Consider the following 23,632-nt stretch of genomic DNA (forward strand, 5'->3'; position numbering starts at 1 on the left):
CTTTGCTCTAATGAAGGCGAATTGGCCGAAAACGCGTTAATCATTCTCTATTTTTCATATGTGGTTTTTCCGTATATAAATAATATATATATTATCCAAGTCATCTATGGCGTCACAGTATATCTAAGCTTAGATTTAAAATAAGTTTATAAAGAAAAACCAACACGGTTTTAAGGGGAAACTGTACATAGCAAACTTACTGAAATTCCATGACCAATGGACGAATACAATAGAAGCCAGAGAGAAGGGTGGAGCACAAGACAAGAGACTCGGCAATGTTTACAACAGCCTGACACTCTGAATGAGTAGATTGATCCACACTTGAGTGAAGCACTTGGCAAGGAGAGCCTTGTACCATAGTGTCGGGCAGAGTGGCACTCAGGCACCTGAGATATTAATGCGTTGCTGGCGACACTTGGGAGGCCGGGGCGGGGGGAGTGGAATATATCATGTTAATCTATGACGTCAGATATAAAAATTCGTATGTGTCCTTACTGGTGGAAATTTGTATATGTAGTAGGACACGTGAGTGTATACACGAAGCACAATAAGGTTAGGAAGGACAGTCCCCCCACAAACACACATTATAAGGGAGACTTTTTTTTTTAACTTTTTAACAAACTTCTTAAAAAAACTTTTGGAACAGTTTCGAATAAAATGCTATTACACAGAAGAGCAAGGGGAAGATATGATTACCACAAAAAAATTTCAGGAGAATTGATACTATAGATAAGGACAATATTTAGCCCGGGTGGTACACGAACCCGGGGGAACTGGCCCAAATGAGCCAGAAACACTAAAAAGATTTTATTCAGTGTCAGAGTAGTTAACAAATGGAATGCGCTTGTCAGTGATGTGGTAGAGGCTGACTCTATACAGTTTCGAAAATAGATAATACATCATATAATGACGCTCTGTCATATGTGAGAGGACGGGTTGATCACCTAATTATAGGATCGACAGGAACCTGTATTCCAGCTGAGTGAGGGTCGAGAGGCGGGACCAAAGAGCCGAAGCGTAACTCCTTTAAGCCCAGTTACAAGACTACAAACTCGGAAAGCAGGCGCCAGCAGCCGGAAGAGGACTACAATGGGCGAGAGTATCTAACAGAAAGGATTCAGAAATTCACAGTGAGGGGGCGATAAGTCTAATTCCTATAGGATAACACGAGTTGTCTCTGGGGATTCCTACTATCCCTGATATAAGCTATTGATCTGATACCATCTCTGATATAAGCCATTATCTACCATGACGTAGATAAGGCTAAATCTATACAAAGTCTCGGAGAAAGGTATTTCAATAAGCAAAAGGATCGATTACCATTTTGATATAAGGGTAGCGACTGGAAGGCGGGGTCCTGGAGCTAATGTTCGTCCTATAAGAGCATATTCGGGTTTGGTTAGGTGTCGGGCTTAAAAGGCCTATCAACCAGAGTGGTATTATTAAGTATATTAGTGTTTATACAGTACATTGAGAAGCGCGGTAGAGTACACTTCGTGTGTCCTTGTTAACATATATACATACACTCACACACATACTAAGCAGCCCATAACTATTAAGAACTATATTACAAGTTTTATGTTCGCAATTTAACTTCTGTATGACTAAACTTATCCTGTAGTCAGTAAAGTAAGCAAGCGAGCAAGCAAGCAAGTAAGCTAGCAATAATGACTACATTTTCTATGATTAAATATAAATGACAGTGGGTCAGCAGTAAGGAAATATTTAATCTCAGTCAGCGACGAGCGCCGCCAACGGACAGGCAACCGACGCTCTTCTCCATCGGCTTCTAGTCAACAGCAGGCAGGTGGGAGAGGGAGGTTGATTAGGATAGTAAATATAAGTATAGTTAAGGGAACATTGCCCAAACGTCACTGTCTTTCCACGAGAATCGAACGTGGGATTTTTCAGTTGCGAATCGACTACGTCAATCATTGTGCTATGCACTCTGAGGACATATGTACTATAATTAAAGGTTAAAAAGGAATCGGTAATGTATTTGTCACAAATTGTACAAATGGAGGATTTTAAGAGAACAGTTCTTATTGGAATCGTGTAATGCTTCCTTGACAGAGTTAACTAGCAATAACTTGTTCTATCTTGAGATGATTTGGGGCATTTAGTGTCTCCGCGGCCTGGTCCTCGACCAGGCCCCCTTGTTTTACGAACAAGAACTGGTGAACATACCTGACGTTTGTGTTACCACACAAGAACTCTTGTAAGTATATAGTTTGTGTTGATTTGTTTAATAAATGTTGTGGCAGAAGGAGATGCAGGTGTGGGGAGCGTTGTGCTTGGGGACGCTGGTGGTGGTGTTGAACCCCGGCCTCTCCCTCAGACGCTGGAGGTTCTTCACGGCGCCAGGCATGACCTTCAACTCCAGCGACGCCTCCAACACCTTCAACGTCAGCTACCCATGTGAGTCACAGTGAGTTAATGAGTCAAAACACGAATGAGGTCTTGTAGACTGCTGACAAACGCTGTGGTAACGGTCATATCACACTGTCGGTCCGAATGTAGGTAAAATGTCGGCCAAATATGAACTTGAACTTAATATCTAAAGTAGTAAAAATGTGCATTTCCCTTTCCTTAGCTACTGCTAAAGATATTTAGCATACTGCATATGTAGCTTAAATATATTAATACAAAAATTCTTGATATAATTTTCCTGAGAAAGAGGGGGAGGAGGGTGAGAGGCAAGGCGAAGAATTGAGAGGAGGGATGTATGAAGAGAAGGAGAGAGAAGAGGATAGTGTAGAAGAAAGGTGAAGAGAGATGGAGATTGAAATAGAGAAAGACGAATGAAAGAGCAAGAGACTAGTTCCTTCTGTACAATACCCCAAAAAGAACCTCAGTTGGGGGTACCTGCAGAGCAGTCATTAGTAAAGGTGCCACACGTTTCTTCCCGACCACTGAACACGTGGTGGTGCAGGCGAGTGCAAGGCGTTGTGTCTCATCAACCAGACTTGCCTGGCCTGGACGGCGGAGATGAGGGCAGAAGCCTGGAGTTGTCTACACGCCACCAAAGGCCCCCTTCTCACCCCGTCCCTCACCAACAACTCCGCTGCTGTCTATGGCTTTACTGAAGGTAGGCTCAAACTTTACAAGGATCAGAAGGATTATTAAATACGTAAGTACTTAAGGAAATTCCTGTCTTAATCCTTCCTTCGTTGTCTGACACGGTCACATTGTTCATCACGTGTTAATTTCCTCGTGATTTACACACACACACACACACACACACACACACACACACACACACACATACACACATACACACACACACATACACACATATATATATATTATATTTGTCCCTGGGTAGTGGGTGCTACTTTCTAATGTCTTATACCTCCAAAGTATAGTATAATAATATAATAATAATAAATATTAATAATATAATATAGATATGTAATTAAGGCATAACTACTGTATCTAAATATCCCCGATAAACGTCTCTGATATAATTAGTTATGCGACAATGTTCAGTACAAGTAATACTCAACATGCCAAGTGTGAAGTGATTATCCTAAACCATTCGTGCCACAGCACCTACACCTTAGTGACACGTCATCAACACCTTATATAGTGAACAATTTCAAAATCTCATAAAATTTGCACCAGCAAAACTTTGTAAGCGGCAGTCACGAGCGATAATGACGGTGACACGAACTCCTTCCCGGTGTTAGTGCTGGACTAATATTATATATATATATATATATATATATATATATATATATATATATATATATATATATATATATATATAAAATATATATATATATTTATTATATATATATTTTAATTGCAACTCAACAGGTTGAACACAGTAAGTCAGAAAAAAAAACATCATAGGTGAACTGATCAGTGCAGATCACATAAAAAAGCACTTGAACAGAAGTTTAACCAAATGTTCAAAATCGTTTCAGACTCGCTGACTGGCGTGATTAATGTGGTGCAAAAAGAGGACCAGCTTCACTACTTCGTGCCTAACATGAGGGTCACCACGACACAGGCAGGCCGGGGTAACTGCTCCAAGATCCCGGGCTTCAGGCTGGCTATGCTTAAGACGGAACAGCAGCAGAGTATCGGCAAGGCTCTGGCAGCACAAGCAGGCTCAGGTTCGTTAGATCATATTCCTGTGTGACATTTTTTATGTGTATTTTAGTCAATGCAATTAAGCTGGGAAGTTAACATGGACCTCTAATTAAGTCAAATGTAAATGTACTCTAAAATTGCCCATCGAATGCTGTCGGGTGTTGGGTAAAAGTCTCACGACTTTCAACATTTTTTTGTACAGTCAGTATGGATTAGTTGGTATAGTACTTGATAAGATGAGGTTCATGAAGCTATGGCTATCTGGGTTCGAATCCTTCAGGGGTAAGGAGTTTTCGGTTTCATATTGCCTTGTGGACCATTCAAGCTTCTTCGCATGTATATTATATATTATATAATATTATTATATATATATTAATTATTACTATGAGAGGTACCCGGCGGTGTCCGGGATAATCTGTCTCAACCCCCCCCCCACCCCACATTCCCCCTCTTCCAGGAAAAATGGGAGGGCCTTTGATAAGCCGCCGGCTTCCTGTCCTCATCCAGGCCACTAGAGAAATGGCGGCCCTCAGGCAGGTAAATTCAAGAATACAGAGATGGTTGAAGGTGACAGCCGCTCAAAAGGGACATGTAAAGGAATTGATAACATTAGTCTCTTTCAAGAAATTCCAAATGAAACTTGCCTTTTATACCACCACCTCAAACACACACACAACACACACACGCACACACAAACTGAGTCAGTGGAAACTGAGTGCCCAAATGAGCCACAGAGATATTAGAAAGAACTTTTATAGTCAGAGTGGTTAACAGATGGAATGCATTAGGCAGTGATGTGGTGGAGGCTGACTCCATACACAGTTTCAAGTGTAGATATGATAGAGCCCAATAGGCTCAAGAATCTGTACACCTGTTGATTGATGGTTGAGAGGCGGGACCAAAGAGCCAGAGCTCAACTCCCGGAAGCACAACTAGGTGAGTACACACACACACACACACACACACACACACACACACACACACACACACACACACACACACACACCAACGATACCACAGAACCACATAAAATAATATTACAATCTCACCAGAGCTGTCCTTACCGCAGCTCTGCGTATGGACATAGTGGTGATCGCCAACAAGACCTATTGGGGAGACGGGACGCCATATTCTGGACAAGTCATCGGGGTCGCCCTTACCAATATGACCTTGATTATCTCCAACTTAGGGATCACATCGTCCATGTTGTGGCCTGCTCCTTACTTCCTGTGTCAGGGAAATCATGTAGACCTCATCGAATGAAGCAGGAACGCAGACTTCAGCTCAGGGGCGAGAGTGTGCACAACCACAGCCCTTGATGTTACTATGGTAACCGTGTTAGTGATGCTGCACACCCATCTACACAAGGCACTTGAGGTCAGAATTATGACACGAGATAGATAGAGAGAGAGAGAGAGAGAGAGAGAGAGAGAGAGAGAGAGAGAGAGAGAGAGAGAGAGAGAGAGAGAGAGAGAGAGAGAGAGAGAGAGAGAGAAAGAGAGAGACAGACAGGCAGAAAACAGTGATTATATATACTATGTTTTGCGTTGCTATTAACAACAAGTCTTGTGGATAACAGTGACAGATAATAATTTCACTGCTTGTTAGTACACTGTTGTTTAACTACCAAGTAGTCAAATGTTCAGAACTTTCTCTCCAATCCTTAGATCAAACAGCGTGACGAAATCCCCACTTGGCTTCTTTATAATATGAAAATATCTTTCCATATCTTTTAACTTTGTTAACAGCCAATGGAAATCGTTTCATAAAAATCTGTTAACGAAATTTATTGATTAACTCAGTTTTTTTTAGCTGATTGTATTTATGTAATATCAGTATGAATTAAAAGTTGTATTATGTTGTATGCTGAAGCTTGATTACCCTTCCTCAGTATCAACTACTCTGTATCTATTCTTACATATTCTTCCTGTACCTATTCTCAATAGGGAGGCCCCGTGGGGCACAATGTCCCACGGGGCCACTAACATGTTCCTTCCTCCCTGGGGGCAAGGAGTCCATGGGCTCTGTCCACAAGGACGGGCGTGTCCCCGAAGGCGTGTCCACAAGGACGGGCGTGTCCCCCGAGGGCGTGTCCACGAGGACGGGTGTGTCCCCCGAGGGCGTGTCCACAAGGACGGGCGTGTCCCCTGTGGGCGTGTCCACGAGAACGGGTGTGTCCCCCGAGGGCGTGTCCACAAGGACGGGCGTGTCCCCTGTGGGCGTGTCAACGAGGACGGGCGTGTCCCCCGAGGGCGTGTCCACAGAGGACGGGCGTGTGTTGTACAGTATCGTCCTGGAGACTAAGAATGCATGACTCATGAGTCAAAACTTTACCGAGCACAAAAAGTTCTGAGCGTGAAGAAGTTTGTCCAAGACGTCAACATTGACCCAACACAACTCTCACACAACCGCCAAGTTTACTGCTAAGTATATCACACACGCTAAACTTGTCTACAAAGTTTGGAAAGAAGTTAATCACCAAGACTTTGACGTTCACAAGTCTGAAGTTGAGAATGAGAAACTAAACCACATGTCTGTAGCCATTATATTAATGGACATAATTGAAGCACATTATGGATGGCTTCTCTGAGTGAACTGTGAAAGGTTTAATGTGTGTGTGTGTGTACTCACCTATTTGTGCTTGTGGGGGTTGAGCTTTGGCTCTTTGGTCCCGCCTCTCAACTGTCAATGAACTGGTGTACAGGTTCCTGAGCCTACTGGGCTCTATCATATCTACATTTGAAACTGTGTATGGAGTCAGCCTCCACCACATCACTGCCTAATGCATTCCATCCGTTAACTACTCTGACACTGAAAAAGCTCTTTCTAACGTCCCTGTGGCTCATGTGGGTACTCAGTTTCCACCTGTGTCCCCTTGTTCACCTACCACCACATGTGTGTGTGTGTGTGTGTGTGTGTGTGTGTGTGTGTGTGTGTGTGTGTGTGTGTGTGTGTGTGTGTGTGTGTGTGTGTGTGTGTAATTACCTAAGTGTAGTTACAGGATAAGAGCTACGCTCGTGGTGTCCCGTCTTCCCAGTACTCTTTGTCATATAACGCTTTAAAACCACTCTACCACTACCGCTCAACCGTCTACCACTTCCTGAAATTTGTGTGTTCTGTATCTTTAAGAGGACAAGAGTCATTGCTTTTAATAACCGGCGGTTAGAAAGACAGTGTCCAAGAGCTAATGATCGATCCAGCAGGAGACACAAATAGGTGAGTACACACACAGGTAGATAACTACAGATTATTTAACGAGGGTTGTACTCGAACAAGGGGACACAGGTGGGAACTTAGTGCCCAAATGAGCCACAGAGACATTAGAAAAAAACGGAGTAGTCGACAGATGGAATGCATTAGGCAGTGATGTGGTGGAGGCTGACTCCATACACAGTTTCAAATGTAGATATAATAGAGCTCAATAGGCTCAGGAGGCTGTACACAGTTGATTGCCAGTTGAAAGGCGGGGCTAAAGATCCGAAGCTCAACCCCCGCAAGCAGAATTTGTTGAATACAAATCGGTCGCCAATAACTCCAAACTCCAGACCCTTGAGAGAAAACGGAGAAAATTTTCTAAGGGATAAGTATAGAAAATTACTATAATAAAATAAAATTACTGAAATACTCGTCCCGTGGACGAGTATATCAGATCTACTGAAGGCGAGTATATCATACTCGGATGAGTATAATGAAGGCCATACTCATCCTGTGGATGCTGGTGAACCCTATAATACAAAAATTATTGATTATTAAATAAAATACATAAAAGACGTGATACAGTAGACCATACAAGGGAACAACAGCGCATATTACACGAGGCTACTAATATGCGGAGCGCTTCTGGCGTAACTTAACATAACTGAGCCATTTATAGGATTAATGAGGTAACAACTTAATACTAAACGAGTAGCATGCTAACATAATTTAAATGGCAGAGATTTAGCAAATGATTTACTATTTGTATTATCTAGAAACTGTAGTTACAGCAATTATACAGATATAATATTTAAAGTCCATACAAACAGGAGAACACAGGTTGATATAGGACGAGGATGTGTGGATAAAACTGGCCACATATTGACTATGAGGCATTTTTTTTTAGTTTATCCTTTAAGAAATCACACAGCAGACAGCAGACGACGCTACGATTTCGACGTCACCTCCCTCACCAAAATAGCTCCATTAAACTAGTCGAGAGAAGTACAGTTTTTAATCTCATTTGGGAGGTCATTCAAAAAGTTTCAGACCCTTGATTTGTATGATATTTCTGCTGTGGAATATCGCACTCTTGGAATTTTAAGTACATATTTGTTTCTCGTGCGGTGACTAGGGGTTGTTACAGCCCTCTAGGAAGATTTTTAAGGTCAGGATTAGTATTGTAGGTCAGGGTTTAATGGCTGAAAAGTGTAAAGTGTAAATCACTTTACACACACTTGAAAGTTCCTTCGTTCTTGCTCCGGACTCCAAGGTGCTGCAGGTCGACGAGGAGGTCATTGTCGTCAACAATGTCAGAAGTCACATGCAGGTCAACAAATCTACGGGAACTCATTTTTGTCAAGTGCTGCAGGTATCGTCAGGCATATTAATTAACGCATCGTTGGTCTCCGCTAATCAACTCGGTTAATTATCCGATCTCAGTTAATTAACGCATCATTTTCTGTCAAAGTTAATGATCACTCGAACCCCAACCCTGCAATGTTTCTTTTCTTCAGTCGTGGATCTTTATCATCCCAAATCCTCATCCTGACCCTTTCCAAGTGCTAAATAGTCGTTATGGCTTGGCACTTTTTCCTAATCATTCACCACACTTCTAAGTATACCTAAGCCTACCCTAAAGTGTTGCATACACCTGTACTTCACTGTTATATAGACATATATGCTGCAGTGCTATCTAAACCTACCATACACTGTTGTATAGCTTTATATTATAGTGCAATATATAAATATGAGGACATGCACTTCTCTCCAACAAACAACCAGTTTTTGAGCGATATATCATTGTAAAGGAGAGAGAGAGAGAGAGAGAGAGAGAGAGAGAGAGAGAGAGAGAGAGAGAGAGAGAGAGACAGAGACGGAGAGAGACAGAGACAGAGAGAGAGACAGAGACAGAGACAGAGAAAGAGAGAGAGAGAGAGAATGATAATTGTAGAGTGTGCTGGCGGCTGAGGATAGAGGCTGGTGAGGTTTCCTTAATTACCTTCACAAAGGCTTCCATTACCAGATGCACATTTTCCCGCCCTAACAAGGTTTCTAATTTTCCTTGTAGATAATAACAAAATTCTCGGAACATAAACACGATAGTTGAAGGGAAGTGTTTGTGTGTGCGTGTGTTTGTTCGTTCGTATGTATGTGACTTTGTTGGGAAAGGATCTGTAGCTCTTGGAACCCGCCTCTTAGCTATTTCTCATCTTATGTGATGTGGCATTAGCATGCGAGAGTTTTGTTACTTAAATCCGTGTGTGGAGTTTATCTCCCCCCCTCATGCAGTACCTCTGTCAGCCCATCTGGCAAGTTTCCTCAAGTAACTTGTATATCGTAATCATGTCCTCTCTGTTCATTAATTTTTCCAATATTTTATATGTTCAGCTCCTTCTCGTGGGGACTTTTTCATACTTTTTTGTTTGCATAATAAGGCGAGGCTCGCGTGCTGACGCTGTCAGCACTACTGCTGGAGTCGCATATATTGTGTATAATATCTTGGCGGATATACACTGACGGATATATACTCTTGATGTTTCTTAGTGTTATCTTCACCTTGGTGAGTCCAACTACTTGGATTGATCGGCACAGCGAAGCTCTCGCTTCCTGCAGGTCGGCATTCGATCCCCGACCGTCCAAGTGGTTGGGCACCATGCCTTTCCCCCCTTACCATCCCAAATCCTTATCCTGATTCCTTCCATGTGCTATATAGTCGTAACTTCTTGGTGCTTTCCCCTGATAGTTCCGTCCCTCTACCTTGGCGAGCAATGAGCACGGGGCTCACGTCCAGGTGAGCACCTGGTGCTGGCGCTCCTGAACGTGCAGAGCTCTCAGGGCTCTATAGCGTAGAGCTGGTGTACACTGATATCATTTGTTGTTTAGATTCAGCCACTCGGAACACTAGTTCCAGGCTGAACGGGTTGTGGTGAGCCCGGTGTGGAGTTAATGATATCATGATATACAACCATTTATACACACACTGTAGAAGGTAAATGTCCGCTCCCAGGATCATATCTTGTGACAAAGATGTTTTCCTTCGCTGAAGGTGCGCCAGACTCCTCCTGCCCCGCCGCCTGCAGCTGCTGCTGGTTTAAGGCCGCACAGCGACATGTGTGTCGTTACAAGCTCCTCGAGGAACAAGTCGTCGCTTACACGTTTCCTTTCATGTTTGCATTTGACGAATATTCCTGGATTAAACCCTAACAACCATTTCTCAACCCATCTCTTGTTTTGTCCTGATCCAACACGAGCTTTCTGCAACACTGCTGTTTTGACTCTTCCCAGCAGTGTTGCATCGCGGCGAACACTGAGAGGAAGGATCTGTTTCATTAGTCGTCGCTGAAAAAAATATGAGAAAGGTGGACGCCAGCAGTGATCCCTGCGGTACTCTGTTTACCCATTTTCTTTGTTCTTATCTCTCCACTCTCACCACTAGTCTATGTTTCCTGTCGGGTAGGCACTCTCTCGCCAGGTTCAGTATAATACTAGGTGTTCCAACTGGTGCAGCAGCAAGTTCCACCCGGCTCCACCCGTCAGGTGGGCTCCAGGAGCAGTAACAAGGAGCCCTGAGCGGGTACCCTTGAGAGCCCCGCCCTGAACCTAGGCAAGTTAACCATAGCTCTCGGGACATAGAAAACGCTGGTGAAAATAATGTTCCTTTCAACGCGAGAAAAGGGACAGGGGATTTATGTCAATAGTTTTACATTTAAATCCACGTTATATATTCATGGAGGTTCACGGGAGGTGCAACGTTGCAGGGATCAACATGCAGCCTGGTCTCAGGAGAGGGTCCTGGCGAGGTAGGGCGGTGAAGCTTACACAACACTGTGTCTGAGGAATGGTGTAAGATTGCTGGAAGATCACTTTCTTCAGTGTCTAGACCTGATATATTCGAAATTGCGTTTACAGCAGCTCTTGCTGGCTTTAAGACTAGATTTCACTTTCACAAGACATTAATTAGTTACAAATAATATTATATATATAAATATAAATATATATATTTATATACAAATTTAAATAAAACATATATGTGTATATACATAATAACTGGGATGGTAAGAGAAGAAAATATTAAAGTGTTCAGTTAGAATCCATAAGGTCTTCTCTGAATACTCCTCATTTTCTTCTCCGAGGCTATGGGTCCCCACATTTGCACCAGAGGTGGTACCCTCACAACTTTTATATACACACACACACACACACACACACACACACACACACACACACACACAGCACATGTACCTAACAGCCGGAGCAACACTACTTGGCTTAGTATGCAAGGCTCGATTTATCTAACAACTAAACTGATTTTCGTTTTTTTTAAATACTTTCCATATTTATTATAATTAATATTATTACATATATTAAAAACATGAATCACTGTCTGTTAGAAAATAATTATGAAAAATATAATATTTAGGGAAATTCGGCTTGTTATGCAACTTGGCCAATTAGGTAAAGCAATATCTACAAGAGAGAATATCAGCTCGTCTGTTCACATTTAGAGGCCACACGGTTGGGGCCGCCACACCCAAACTGGCAGAGAGACTGGTCTGGGGTTTGGGATGAACATAGGGCCGGACGCGGGCCCTAGAATTCAACAGGAAACAGCATGCCAGGGGCCACATTAAGACCTCCACGACGATTTTTGGCACTACTCGCCAGCTACACAACTAAATGTTTTCAAAAGAAAATACTCGCAGGAAGGGGGGATGGGGTCCACTACCACTCACAGGAAAAGGATGGGGTCCTCTACCACTCACAGGAACGGGATGGGGTCCACTACCACTCACAGGAACGGGATGGGGTCCACTACCACTCACAAGAACGGGATGGGGTCCACTACCCCTCACAGGAACGGGATGGGGTCCTCTACCACTCACAGGAAGAAGACGGGGGTCCATCAACACCAACTCACCTCACACCCAACACACTTGAGGCGATAATTAGGACAAAAAGTGTGCACAAGGTGTCACTGAGGCTCATTAACCAACACAGTTTTTCACTCGGGATATCGACGCCGCGACAAGCGCCGAGTGATCCCTTCCACCGCTCCAACTGCGGCTATTTCTGCCGCTGGCGATGGCCGCAGCTGCGGGACTGCGGCCCGTGACTGGTAGAGGGCCGCACAAATTTGTTTTTCACACGCTTTTTTCCGAACGCTCCAAGGCCTGCCTGTTAAGGACCACCCAATCCCAGTACACTGTTCATGACTTGAACGGCCGAAATGAATGAACATTGGTCACCTGGCTGCGGCCCGCCGTTAACTAAGGCCAGGTGATCACAAGTTGTGGACTGGTCTCTCCATATTTGTTCATAACTGAACAAAACTTGACACGTTGAAGGGATAACGTCACTCTACGTGTGTTCTACCGTGTGGGTAGACGCGTAGTGTTCCGATCTAACAGTGACTGTTGATGTGGGACTCTTGCCAGCTGTTTATTATAGAGTTCTCTGAATATTAGAGCAATTTGAATAGCTATAGAGAACATCTTATGAACGCCCGTCAGCAGAGAATTAGACAATAACACGGATGAAAACTACCATTCTAACCCCAGACATGTGATAAAACTACTTCCAGGTCCATTGTGGATCCTTTTCAAGTTATTTACCCGAGGGCCACTATCTCACAAGTGGCCTCCACCAGGACAAGAAGCCGGCGGCTTGTCAAAGATATTTGTCCTGATGATTTGAACATTATAACGCCAAACTGGTCAAGGGTGTTCTCTCTGGGGGAGAGGTTGTAGGCCTAACTATGTAGCCTACGGTGCCAGCGAGTGAATTAGAGAAATGTTGCACATGTGTGGGCCTTTGAGGGAATGAGCGGAATGTATGTGTGGCTTACTGAGCGGGAAATTGTGAAGCTTGAGCATTGAACACTTTATTATCTATAAACTAATTATTTCATTTTAAAGTAACTGGCAAGTTATATCATGTCAGAGAGTGTGTGTCATGATAACCCTATTGAGGGTTATAAAGGCCCATCAATCTCTGGAGGGTTATCAAGACCCATCAATAACTCACTGACCAACGAGCAAGAATACTACAATCCTAAACATAATTCAGAAGTAAACTGAACTCAGTGTACCCCTCCACTACCCCGAGAGGTACAGGAAGAAGGCTTCACTGTACGCGTTGCTACAACCGTCCCTCCTCCGCCTGAGTATTTATTAGTCTACCCTCACCTGTTTTCCCGCCATTAAAATGGCTGGGTGACTGCGATAAACAGTCGACAAAGTTACTCGCTACCCATAAAGCAGCAGTAAATTTTAAGAGCTATCTTAAAATTTCATTTCTTACGAAGATGGATATCTACAGCGAAAGGTGTACCCTACACTTCTCGGTGTACATACACAGAAAGTTTACTCGAGTCCTGGACTATATTACGGACAAAAGTATACTTTCTGGCCGGTCTGTAGAGTATAGAGGTGGCTTTAAGACTCCTTCAGAGGTTGACCGACTTTAAGGCCAGCACCAAATGAAGTATGGAGCACAATGCTCACACGGGTGTATAGAGCACAATGCTCACACAGGTGTATAGAGCACAGTACTCACACAGGTGTATAGAGCACAGTGCTCACACAGGTGTATAGAGCACAGTGCTCACACAGGTGTATAGAGAAGCGATAAGGTTTAATACGAATATTCTTTTTACTTTCTTTTAGGCTAGGGATGCCCACGATCTTAAGGCCCACAGAGCCTTTGGATTTTAGGGGCTTTAAGAGTCTTATATAAGTGTCTTATATCTCCCTCCTCTCCTCCCCCGTCCCCTCTCTCTCTCTCTCTCTCTCTCTCTGGCAGAACATGGAGAGAGAGAAAACTGAAATACTGACCAAAAACTGCCGAAAAATTAAACTATGATTTCAGAATTGTCGTTGTCACGTGCAAGATTTGTGACCAATATGTGGGTGGTGGCGCGGGTGTTCTTTTAGGTGGACCCGGGTGGACCTGGGTGAGGTAGGGATGGAGATGGACCCATAGAATCCTTCAAATTTACGTCTTTTCGCTGCTAAGGGAAACTACGTGAAGAAATACTGTAAAAAACAAAAAACAAAATCAAATATTTTGTTCTCGAAATGTTTAGATTGTAGCCGGTGGACAGTGCCAAACTTGTCAGGGGGTTCAGTAGGTGACCGTGTCACGCTGTTCTTTCTCGAATTTCGCCGTTCCCGATGCAGCCGCACTGGGCACGTACCCAGTAGTAATCACAGTGCAAAGTTAGGTGAGGCTATCCCCCAAGCGTCTGGCCTCCGCCCTCGGACATTCAGACATTCTATTTATAGTTTTATAGAAATAAACAAGAAATATATAGTTATATAATGGTCTGAGTTCTTCCCGGAAATAAAGATATCGTTAGTGAGTGTAGAGAGAGAAGCCTTGAGGCTGCCAGAGTGCTGGGTACGTCTACGTCAGCCCCTTGAAACACACCTCGAGATACCTGCCCCTTTGATCTTCTTTCTTGCTGGTAAGACTCATTAAATCAACCATATCCAAGAACACAAAACAGATGCGGAGAGTTATGTCTGCTTGTGGAGCTGCGTGTGACCTCGCCAGGAAACACTGCCGCTCATAATATCTAATTTGTTAGTTGCTTAAAAGTAATATTTAATAAATTCTTTCCTTTAACATTGTTTTTCTGATAATAGTAAATTCAGGTATTAGTTCTTGAATAAAACCAGATATATTACTGACAATCATATTATATTTAAGTCTAATAGAAGGATTATAAAAGTACATAGTTTACTTGGTTCTGTAAATGAATCAAATGGTTTCGTAATTTGGATATTAGGTGATGAAAGCAGCCCGACACCACTGATTGAAACTACTTAACTATAGTTTCTAATTGTTGACTGAAACTCTGTAATTATGATGTTTTGGTCGCTTACTTTAATATGAAATGTGTCTCCCGAGAATAGAGTATTTCCACCTAACATCTGGCTTGCTGGTCACAAACACTGTACATATATTTTGTAATGATTTTGTGTTAATATAATTGTATTTATAAACTTAAAGAAAAAAACGTTACACTTTATTTAATATATTCACTGTTGAAAATAGTACAAGTTTCAACAGGATAACATTGATTCTGTCTCCAAACTCTCACGGAACGCCAGAAACTGGCTCGCGGAACCCCGGTTATTGTTGTTGTTTAAAATTCGCTACTTGGAACAAAAAGTTCAAAGTAGCACGGGCTATGGTGAGCCCGTAGTGGAACCCCGATGTTCCACGCAACTCTGATAGGGGGGTACTGCTCTAGGTCAACTGCTTACCCTCCAGAATAAGCAACCCACAAGATTACCCAATTCCCGGGTACCTATTTACTGCTAGGTGAACAGGAGCACCAGGTAAAATGAAACAGCCCAAAGAAAATTCCTATCCTATAACCACTAAACACTCAGGCAAGCAATAGTCTACAATTTCCCATAATATCAGTTACCCCTACAACTGATTAATATATAATAACACTACTCAAGCTGTCTTTTAAATGTTAAAATTAATAGTCTTGAACGTATCGCCTCTCAGAACATCAGAATGTTCTTCACAAACGAGTGATATCAGTATACCTTAAGGGTAATCACCCATCCAGTTAGGAACACTGGTTCTCACAGTCTCGCGTTCATCACTAAACACTTACCTCTGCTGGGCCTGTATTATAGTATTCTCTCACATGAAGGATGGTTGTCGTTCATGGCAGTGTTGGATGAATGCGGGGCGGAGGAGATCACTGAGTCGGTACCAGGAGCCACAGTCCACTAGTTCCACAATTATAATTGTACTGCTATCACCAAGAGATGCCTTGTTGACAAGCAGATCAGGTCCTATAATATATTGAACCCCTGTGACATGAGCACTGTATACAAATTTATAATAATTCCTGAATCTTCTGAGTATATAAAAGCTTTAATTTATTGCATTTAAGAATTATGTACAAAGTCTATATAAAAAATTGCATTTATACGATGTATTTATCTCATTGCATGTCTCACAAACTTAAATTTTATGATTTATATATATATCTTAAGTCAAATTAACCGCTTTTACACACCTGGTATAAACGCCTGCGTCACATTAGATAACACAGTCTCAACACACCTGGGCTCAATGCTTGCGTCACACCAGACTATTAACGCCGCTGGCGTACGCTCTCAGACCCCACAAAACACACCCAAGCCTACACAACAGGAAGCTGCACAGATTTACTGCCATCGCTAGTGCCAAGGTGGAGAGGCCAAGGACGGAGCTGATGTAGTGCCACCTTGTCTCCGTCTATACGCCGTGAAGGTGGATGTAGTGCCACAGTGCCTCCTCTACACGTCGTCGTCGTCGTCGTCTACACGTCGTGACGCAGCTCCTCGGAACGTCACTAGGTTGAAACCTTCACCTACCGTTCCCACCTCGGGGTTTCACACGTCTCAGGTGCTTATGTGGAATACAAGCTACTGTATTTTGATGTATATAAATCCTTTTGTATTGCACAGTATTATGATTGTGTGAAGCACTGTAAGTTGCGTGTATTTATACAACATATTGTGCAATATTTTAAATAATCATATTGTGCAATATTTTAAATAATCATATTGTGCAATATTTTAAATAATCATATTGTGCAATATTTTAAATAATCATATTGTGCAATATTTTAAATAATCATATTGTGCAATATTTTAAATAATCATATTGTTGCATATTTTTATATTACGAAACACTTGCCTGTGTCTGGTGTAATTACCCATACGTAACACCTGGCTTTATGGTGTCATTACCCAACACCTGACTATGCTTCTGGAGTCAGCTTCAAATTTGCACCAAACATAATTTTAAAATACAAACAAATATTTCTAAATTACTTTTCCTAGTTATGTATTGAAAAAAATCTTTACATAAAATTATCGAATAATTCACATGTCCGCATTATTAGTCATTATAAAGAACAACAAAGATATAATTTACAAAAATTCCTTTGAGAGTACAAATGTAATCCAATATTTACCGAGGCGCTACTGTTCAGAGAGACTCAAGCCTCTCCCATCTCTCTTTAGAGTGATTTAGATCAGGAGAAATTCAATGAGACTAGTTACACCTACGAACGGTCAAGTTTAAGTAGTGGTTGGCTGTCAACGCTCTCCTGACTAAGGCTTCTGTTGGTGATCACTCGACTGAACATTCCTCCTTTGATTAATTTATGAGTTTGGAACCATTAGCTAACAGGCCACCTGGAAATTATTATGCGATAAATCAAATTATCTGCGTTTGCCAATTGCAACAGAAAGTTCAATTCGATTCTACGAGTGAACATAAAATAGATGTAATATTCTAATTTAATATTCTTTCCTGCGCGAAACGCTTTACGTAATAGTGACTTTAGGCATTATATGTACTAGCTCAATCTATAAATCCATCAATTTATGTAAAATCTCTTGTATGTATGTACCTTACCTGAATAAACATTTTATTTTTATTTTATTTTAATACAAGTTTTCTTAAAGTTTGAAGTGGACAGTTTAACATCAGTTTTCTTGGCTGTCAGCCACAACAGTCAGCAATACGACCTGTGTAACTGAGAGACAGCTTGGTAGCGAGGGTGAGTGATGTCAGAGTCGTTCACTGCGACCCACACCACAAACTGCCCTGAGAGTCACACTAAGACCAAGATAACAGTGAGGCCAAGTGAACCACCCGAGCGGATAACATTTACACCTCAAAATATCTTCTCCTTAACACTCATGGAGCCTAAAAACCTCTTAGAGCTTTTGGAAGGCTTATCGGGCAGGAGAAAAAACAAAAAGTGGTGACGAGATAAAGATTTTATTTAGAAAGTGGCCTTTAAAAAGCTTTTCTTGTGTTTCGAAGAAGCACATCAGTTTCCATTCAGGTGTCCTGTAAGTTAATAAATCGTCGGTAAACTCTCGGAGCCGCCATCATTGTGTTTAGACTAGTGAGAGAACTTTGTGAAGGAATCGCCATGCATGGCCCGCGAGAGATGTTAGGCTCCTGCTTACAGTCTCCACACTTGTAGAGTGTCAGTACTCTCACTACTGCGCCCCACAACCCTTCCGTTGTGTCCCGCGCTACTCAAGGCCTCAGAACGCTACAACAGAAGCCTGCAGGTGGTGATATATTGGCACAGTCATACGGCCGACTGTTTTCAGCTTTTATTACCCTATACAGTGATTCACGGCCCTGAAGCCTCTCCTTCAGAGATCAAGGGTGGTAAGCAGTTCAGCGCCTCTGTCCTAAGCTGTCTCACTCTTATTTTCATTCATTCTCTCATACATAGACTCTTAGTCATTCATTCGCTCTCTTCCCCCCCCCCATCCCCCCCTCACGTCGAAAAATGCTGAGGTGAACCATTTTCTGTGATTGTACTGTTGGCCTGTCTACTTTTCAAGGAATTTATGCCCACCATTTCGGGTTCCGTATCTGGCGCCTTCTGTCGAGGAAGTACTTCAGCAGCTCAGCTCAAAATACAAGTGTGTGTGTGTGTGTGTGTGTGTGTGTGTGTGTGTGTGTGTGTGTGTGTGTGTGTGTGTGTGTGTGTGTGTGTGTGTGTGTGTGTGTGTGTGCGTGTGTGTGTGTTGTTTCCTACATATTCTCTCACACTAGCAAGATTTCTTTGAAACTCATGCGCTCGCTCACGCACGCACGAGGGAACAGATGTCTTACAGACAAAACCACAGCGGGAATCAGAGTTGAAGACAGAACAGGACAACTGTAAACAATGAAGAGAAGGCAGTGAGGACACAGCCACAGACTGTGACCAGACAAGAAGCGTCTGAAAGCATTAAGCACAACAAGGACAGTCTGACCAGACCTGATATCGTCTTGGATGCTAAAGAGGTTCAAATGTTAAAAGAAAGTTAGGTAATTATCAGGATAAAGCACTAAGCCATTACCACTATATAGCACTTGGAAGGGACACGAGGGTAAAGACTTAGGAAAGGAATGGTGCACAGCCACTTGGACGGTCGGGTATTGAGCACTGTCATGCAAGAAGCGAGACCGCTTTACAGTCTCGTCCAAGTGCTTGGGCATGGTTCAAGAGGTACTTAACACCATACTAAACAACTATGGAGAATGGGAGGCTGCCGGGTGCCTGAAAATTGATGTTTAGACTAATCAAAACGTGAGACAAAAAGTGGGGTCTAAACTGTGGTCATTTCTTGTACTTAATTTCCATTTGTGTGTACTTGATGGTGTCTGATCTCTGGCACACGTGAGGCAAGGGAAAGTTGCCGTGTCAGAGGTGATAAAGGTCTTGTTAAGTGATCTCTGAACTACTCCATTGGTGAAGGTCTCCGAGCTCTGAACTTCTCTACAGCTCTGAACTTTGTCTACAGTAATTGTTGTATTTCTGCTTTGTTAAAGCCACTGTTACGTTACAGCCACTCACTGGTTCGCTACAGCAAGTCTTGCTATTGCAGTTATCTTGAGGTTATCTTGAGATGATTTCCGGGCTTTTTTTTTTTTTTTTTTAGTGTCCCCGCGGCCCGGTCCTCGACCAGGCCTCCACCCCCAGGAAGCAGCCCGTGACAGCTGACTAACACCCAGATACCTATTTTACTGCTAGGTAACAGGGGCATAGGGTGAAAGAAACTCTGCCCATTGTTTTTCGCCGGCGCCTGGGATCGAACCCAGGACCACAGGATCACAAGTCCAGCGTGCTGTCCGCTCGGCCGACCGCCTTCCCTTCCAGCTTTTAACATTTCCGAGTAACGTTCAGTCGACGTCGGATGAACGTCATTAACGTTTATTAAACTTTGATTCAAGGTTACATGAACGTGTAGGTCCGAGGAAGGGGGGTGTCGAGGCGTCAGTATCTACACTGTGCGAGACATCACAGATCTCTAGCGCACGCGCGTGGGTGCCGGCCCTGTTCCTCAACACCCTGCAAGATGTCCTTCAAGACCACCAACTTCTACTTAACCCCCGTCTTTGTTCTGTATGGCGGGAGGGAGAGACATTATGAAGCAGCTCCGGGAGGTTTATGAGAGACCAGGTGGAAGGCTTCCCACCCTCCTACTGGAGGTAGGCAGGGTGAGGTAGGGAGGGAGAGGTAGGGAGGGTGAGGGAAGGCAGGATAAGGAGGGGGAAGTGTGAGGGTAAGTTATGAGGAGAGACATACGCCCCTGTCCGCCTTACATCTTCCTCACAGTGAGTAATGTGCTAAGAATGAGGCCTTAATGTGGATGTAGTGGGGAGAAGCAGAGAGAAAATGTCTTTGGTGAAGTGCAAGGGAGAAGGGAGGTCGTATGTTAAGGTAACTGTGAGGTAACATAGGTGTGAGGTAAGATAGGTGCGAGGCAGGGTATCTGCAAGGTAGGGTATCTGGTTATATTTCAGGTTAGTATTAAAATATCATACACGACTCCTCTCGCAAATAGTACTCGCGATGCATCTGTTGAGGAAGTATATGTATATATATATATATAATATATATATATATATAAATATATATATATATATATATATATATATATATATATATATATAATATATATATAATATATAAGGGGGTACCACCACTGGTGTAATTATAGGGACCCACAGCCTCAGAGAAGGGAACACAGAGCACTCAGGGAAAAACTTGACATTTAACTCTGAATACGAAAGAGTGTTCACTTCTCCTACCACCCCCTTTTTTTTTTATTATGATGTACACTTTATTATGCAAGGTTATACAGTTACATATCTGATTTTATACAAAAAATGAACATTAAGAGGACACAAGAAAAAGTTCGCTTCCTAGAGGCTGTAGATTTCCTCGAACTCCTCCGACGCCGGGCAGGAACCGAGGATGCAGCGGGCATTTCCCCTCTGGATCGCGACACTGAGGCGCTGAAAGAGAAAACTTGCTGCTCTAGGGTCTCTTGTGGTGTCAATGAGCTTGGAACCAAGATCCTTAAGAAACCTTCTTGCACTCCTCACCCCATGGGCCTAGGGTCTCAGACCCTATTGGAACGAAATTGTACCTTTGATCTAATGCCTGTACTTGACTGACTTTTGTTTTTCTCTGTGTGTCGCTGCGGCTCCTGCCGTGCCGGCAGAGAGGGTGATGTATGTCGTTGCCAGGGTGGATACGCAAGTATAGTCCATGCTAACTGCCTGCCCACCCTTCCACGGACGCAGTGTGATTCCGTCTGGTCGGCCGGCAAAGCTAACAGAGTCACGGTTCAGTAGGTTGCGGGGCTCTCTCTCCGCTGGACACTGAGCAGAGGCAAGGCTTCTTTAATGATGTCGTTGACTTCGTCGTGTCTAGTGTGCCAACCACCCGATTTTCCACAGTGCAGGCCATGCAATCCATATTCGTCAGCATCTGCCTCGCCGCAAATACACCTGTGAACAGTGTGGATAGGGGCAGCAAGGCGGAGAGCGACTGCAATACGGAGCTCCTGCGGATCAAGACGTGTGCCTGTCGCAGACATAGGGACTGCCAGAAGGAAGTCCCCTGCATGGGGAGCCTGCACAGCTGTGAGGCGTGCACGATCACTGGGGGTTGTTGCTGCCTCCAGCAAAGCTGTGGCTTCTTTGTCTACAATGGGGCTGTCCCAACTGGATTGTTTCTTGGCTTTCGGCATGGCTGGTCTGAGTGCTGGGTCTGTCATGGCACCCCATTTCGTGTCACATTCCGTGTAGTGGGGGTCCTGTATCCCCGCTACATCACTCAGGGTGTCAGGTAGAATTTCCTTAACCAGGTCATCTGATGCTGAGGAGGAAGACAGGAAGGCTGGGACTGCAATTTGGGTGGCGGTGCGGACACCCAAGCCACCGAGCCTGACAGGAAGAGTGGCTTGTTTCCACTGGCATTCGTTGAGAGAGAGGTTAACAACTTTTTCCAGCATGGTCTTCAGTAGGAGGTCATACTCGTCAAGCTTTGGGTTGTTGTAAGATGGGGCGCACCTCAGAAAGTAGGTTAGCCTCGGAAGGGATAGGCATTTGGTGAGGAGATAAAAAGCTAGGAGATAATATATAGAAAATATATAGAAAAGATATATAGATATATAAAAGATATAAAGATATATAAAAGATATATATATAGAAATATATAGAAAAGCGAGGAGATAATATATATATATTATATATATATATATATATATATATATATATATATATATATATATATATATATATATATGCAGCTTGTTCCCCCCCCCTAAGCTTGTCCTCAGCTCCTCAGCTGGTCCCCCTAACATCACACCACCAGCGGAGCGCCGTGACGGCGGCCGCCCACACAAGTCTCTGGTGCCACACACACTCACACTCACACACACACACTTACGAGGCTCGCGTTACCGCTCTCGTAAATCTCTGGAGCTCGTTTAGACAACTCGTTGGGGGACCAGAACATTGTCTTCAACAAGTTAAGGGCCTTGTTAATGAACCGTTACCGAGACGCAGATGTAGAAACAAGATCAGCTTTAGCTTGCAATAATAATTAATTAGTACAATACTCTCATTGCAATATCGAGTGAAGCAAGAGACTTAAGCAGCGACAGTTAAAAGATCAAACAGAAATCCGTTTTTTTACTCTCGTGTGGTTCCCAGACCACAGAGCACCACACGTGCACCATAGAACACCACAGAGCACCACACGTACACCACAGAGCACCACACGTACACCACACGTGTACCACAGAGCACCACACGTACACCACAGAGCACCACACGTACACCACACATACACCACAGAGCACCACACGTGCACCACACGTGCACCAGTGACCAGAGGGAGCACACTTGGCCCCCCCCACAAGAGAGGGGACCCCCCCACCACAGCGACCCAGGCAAGACGCCAGATGGCCTGAGAGGACGAGGACACTTAATGGATCTCTGACCCTCGACACAACGCTGCCGTAGACCTCTGGCAGTGTTCCTGTGGTAGAGTATACCACTGGCAGTGTACCCCTGGTAGAGTATACCCCTGGCAGTGTACCCCTGGTAGAGTATACCCCTGGCAGAGTATACTGGCAGTGCACGCCTGGCAGGGTAGACCCCTGGCAGGGTAGACCCCTGGCAGGGTAGACCACTGGCAGGGTAGACCCCTGGCAGGGTAGACCCCTGGCAGGGTAGACCCCTGGCAGGGTAGACCCCTGGCAGGGTAGACCCCTGGCAGAGAAGACCCCTGGCAGGGTAGACCCCTGGCAGTGTACCCCTGGTAGAGTATACCCCTGACAGTGTACCCCTGGTAGAATATACCCCTGGTAGAGTATAATGGCAGAGTGCACGCCTGGTAGGTAGACCCCTGGCAGGGTAGACCCCTGGCAGGGTAGACCCCTGGCAGGGTAGACCCCTGGCAGGGTAGACCCCTGGCAGGGTAGACCCCTGGCAGGGTAGACCC

At 43.8% G+C, this 23,632-nt stretch overlaps 1 protein-coding gene across 3 annotated transcripts; it reads left to right on the forward strand.

The window, feature by feature from the left end:
• On the forward strand, window positions 1–5,962 carry LOC138349598 (uncharacterized). Of its 3 annotated transcripts, none has more exons than XM_069338260.1 (5): window positions 1–1,807; window positions 2,268–2,418; window positions 2,933–3,088; window positions 3,930–4,121; window positions 5,168–5,962. In XM_069338260.1, exons 2-5 carry the CDS (start codon window positions 2,271–2,273, stop codon window positions 5,359–5,361), a joined length of 690 nt encoding a protein of 229 aa, XP_069194361.1. In that variant the 5' UTR covers window positions 1–1,807; window positions 2,268–2,270; the 3' UTR covers window positions 5,362–5,962. The 3 variants fall into 3 exon arrangements, with proteins under 3 accessions (XP_069194361.1, XP_069194360.1, XP_069194359.1); XM_069338259.1 differs by having other exon boundaries at window positions 1–1,803; window positions 2,265–2,418; XM_069338258.1 differs by having other exon boundaries at window positions 2–1,807; window positions 2,265–2,418.
• The last annotated feature ends 17,670 nt before the right edge of the window (window positions 5,963–23,632 follow it).

The sequence above is a fragment of the Procambarus clarkii genome, chromosome 39, assembly GCF_040958095.1.
Source record: "Procambarus clarkii isolate CNS0578487 chromosome 39, FALCON_Pclarkii_2.0, whole genome shotgun sequence".
Lineage (NCBI taxonomy): Eukaryota > Metazoa > Arthropoda > Malacostraca > Decapoda > Cambaridae > Procambarus > Procambarus clarkii.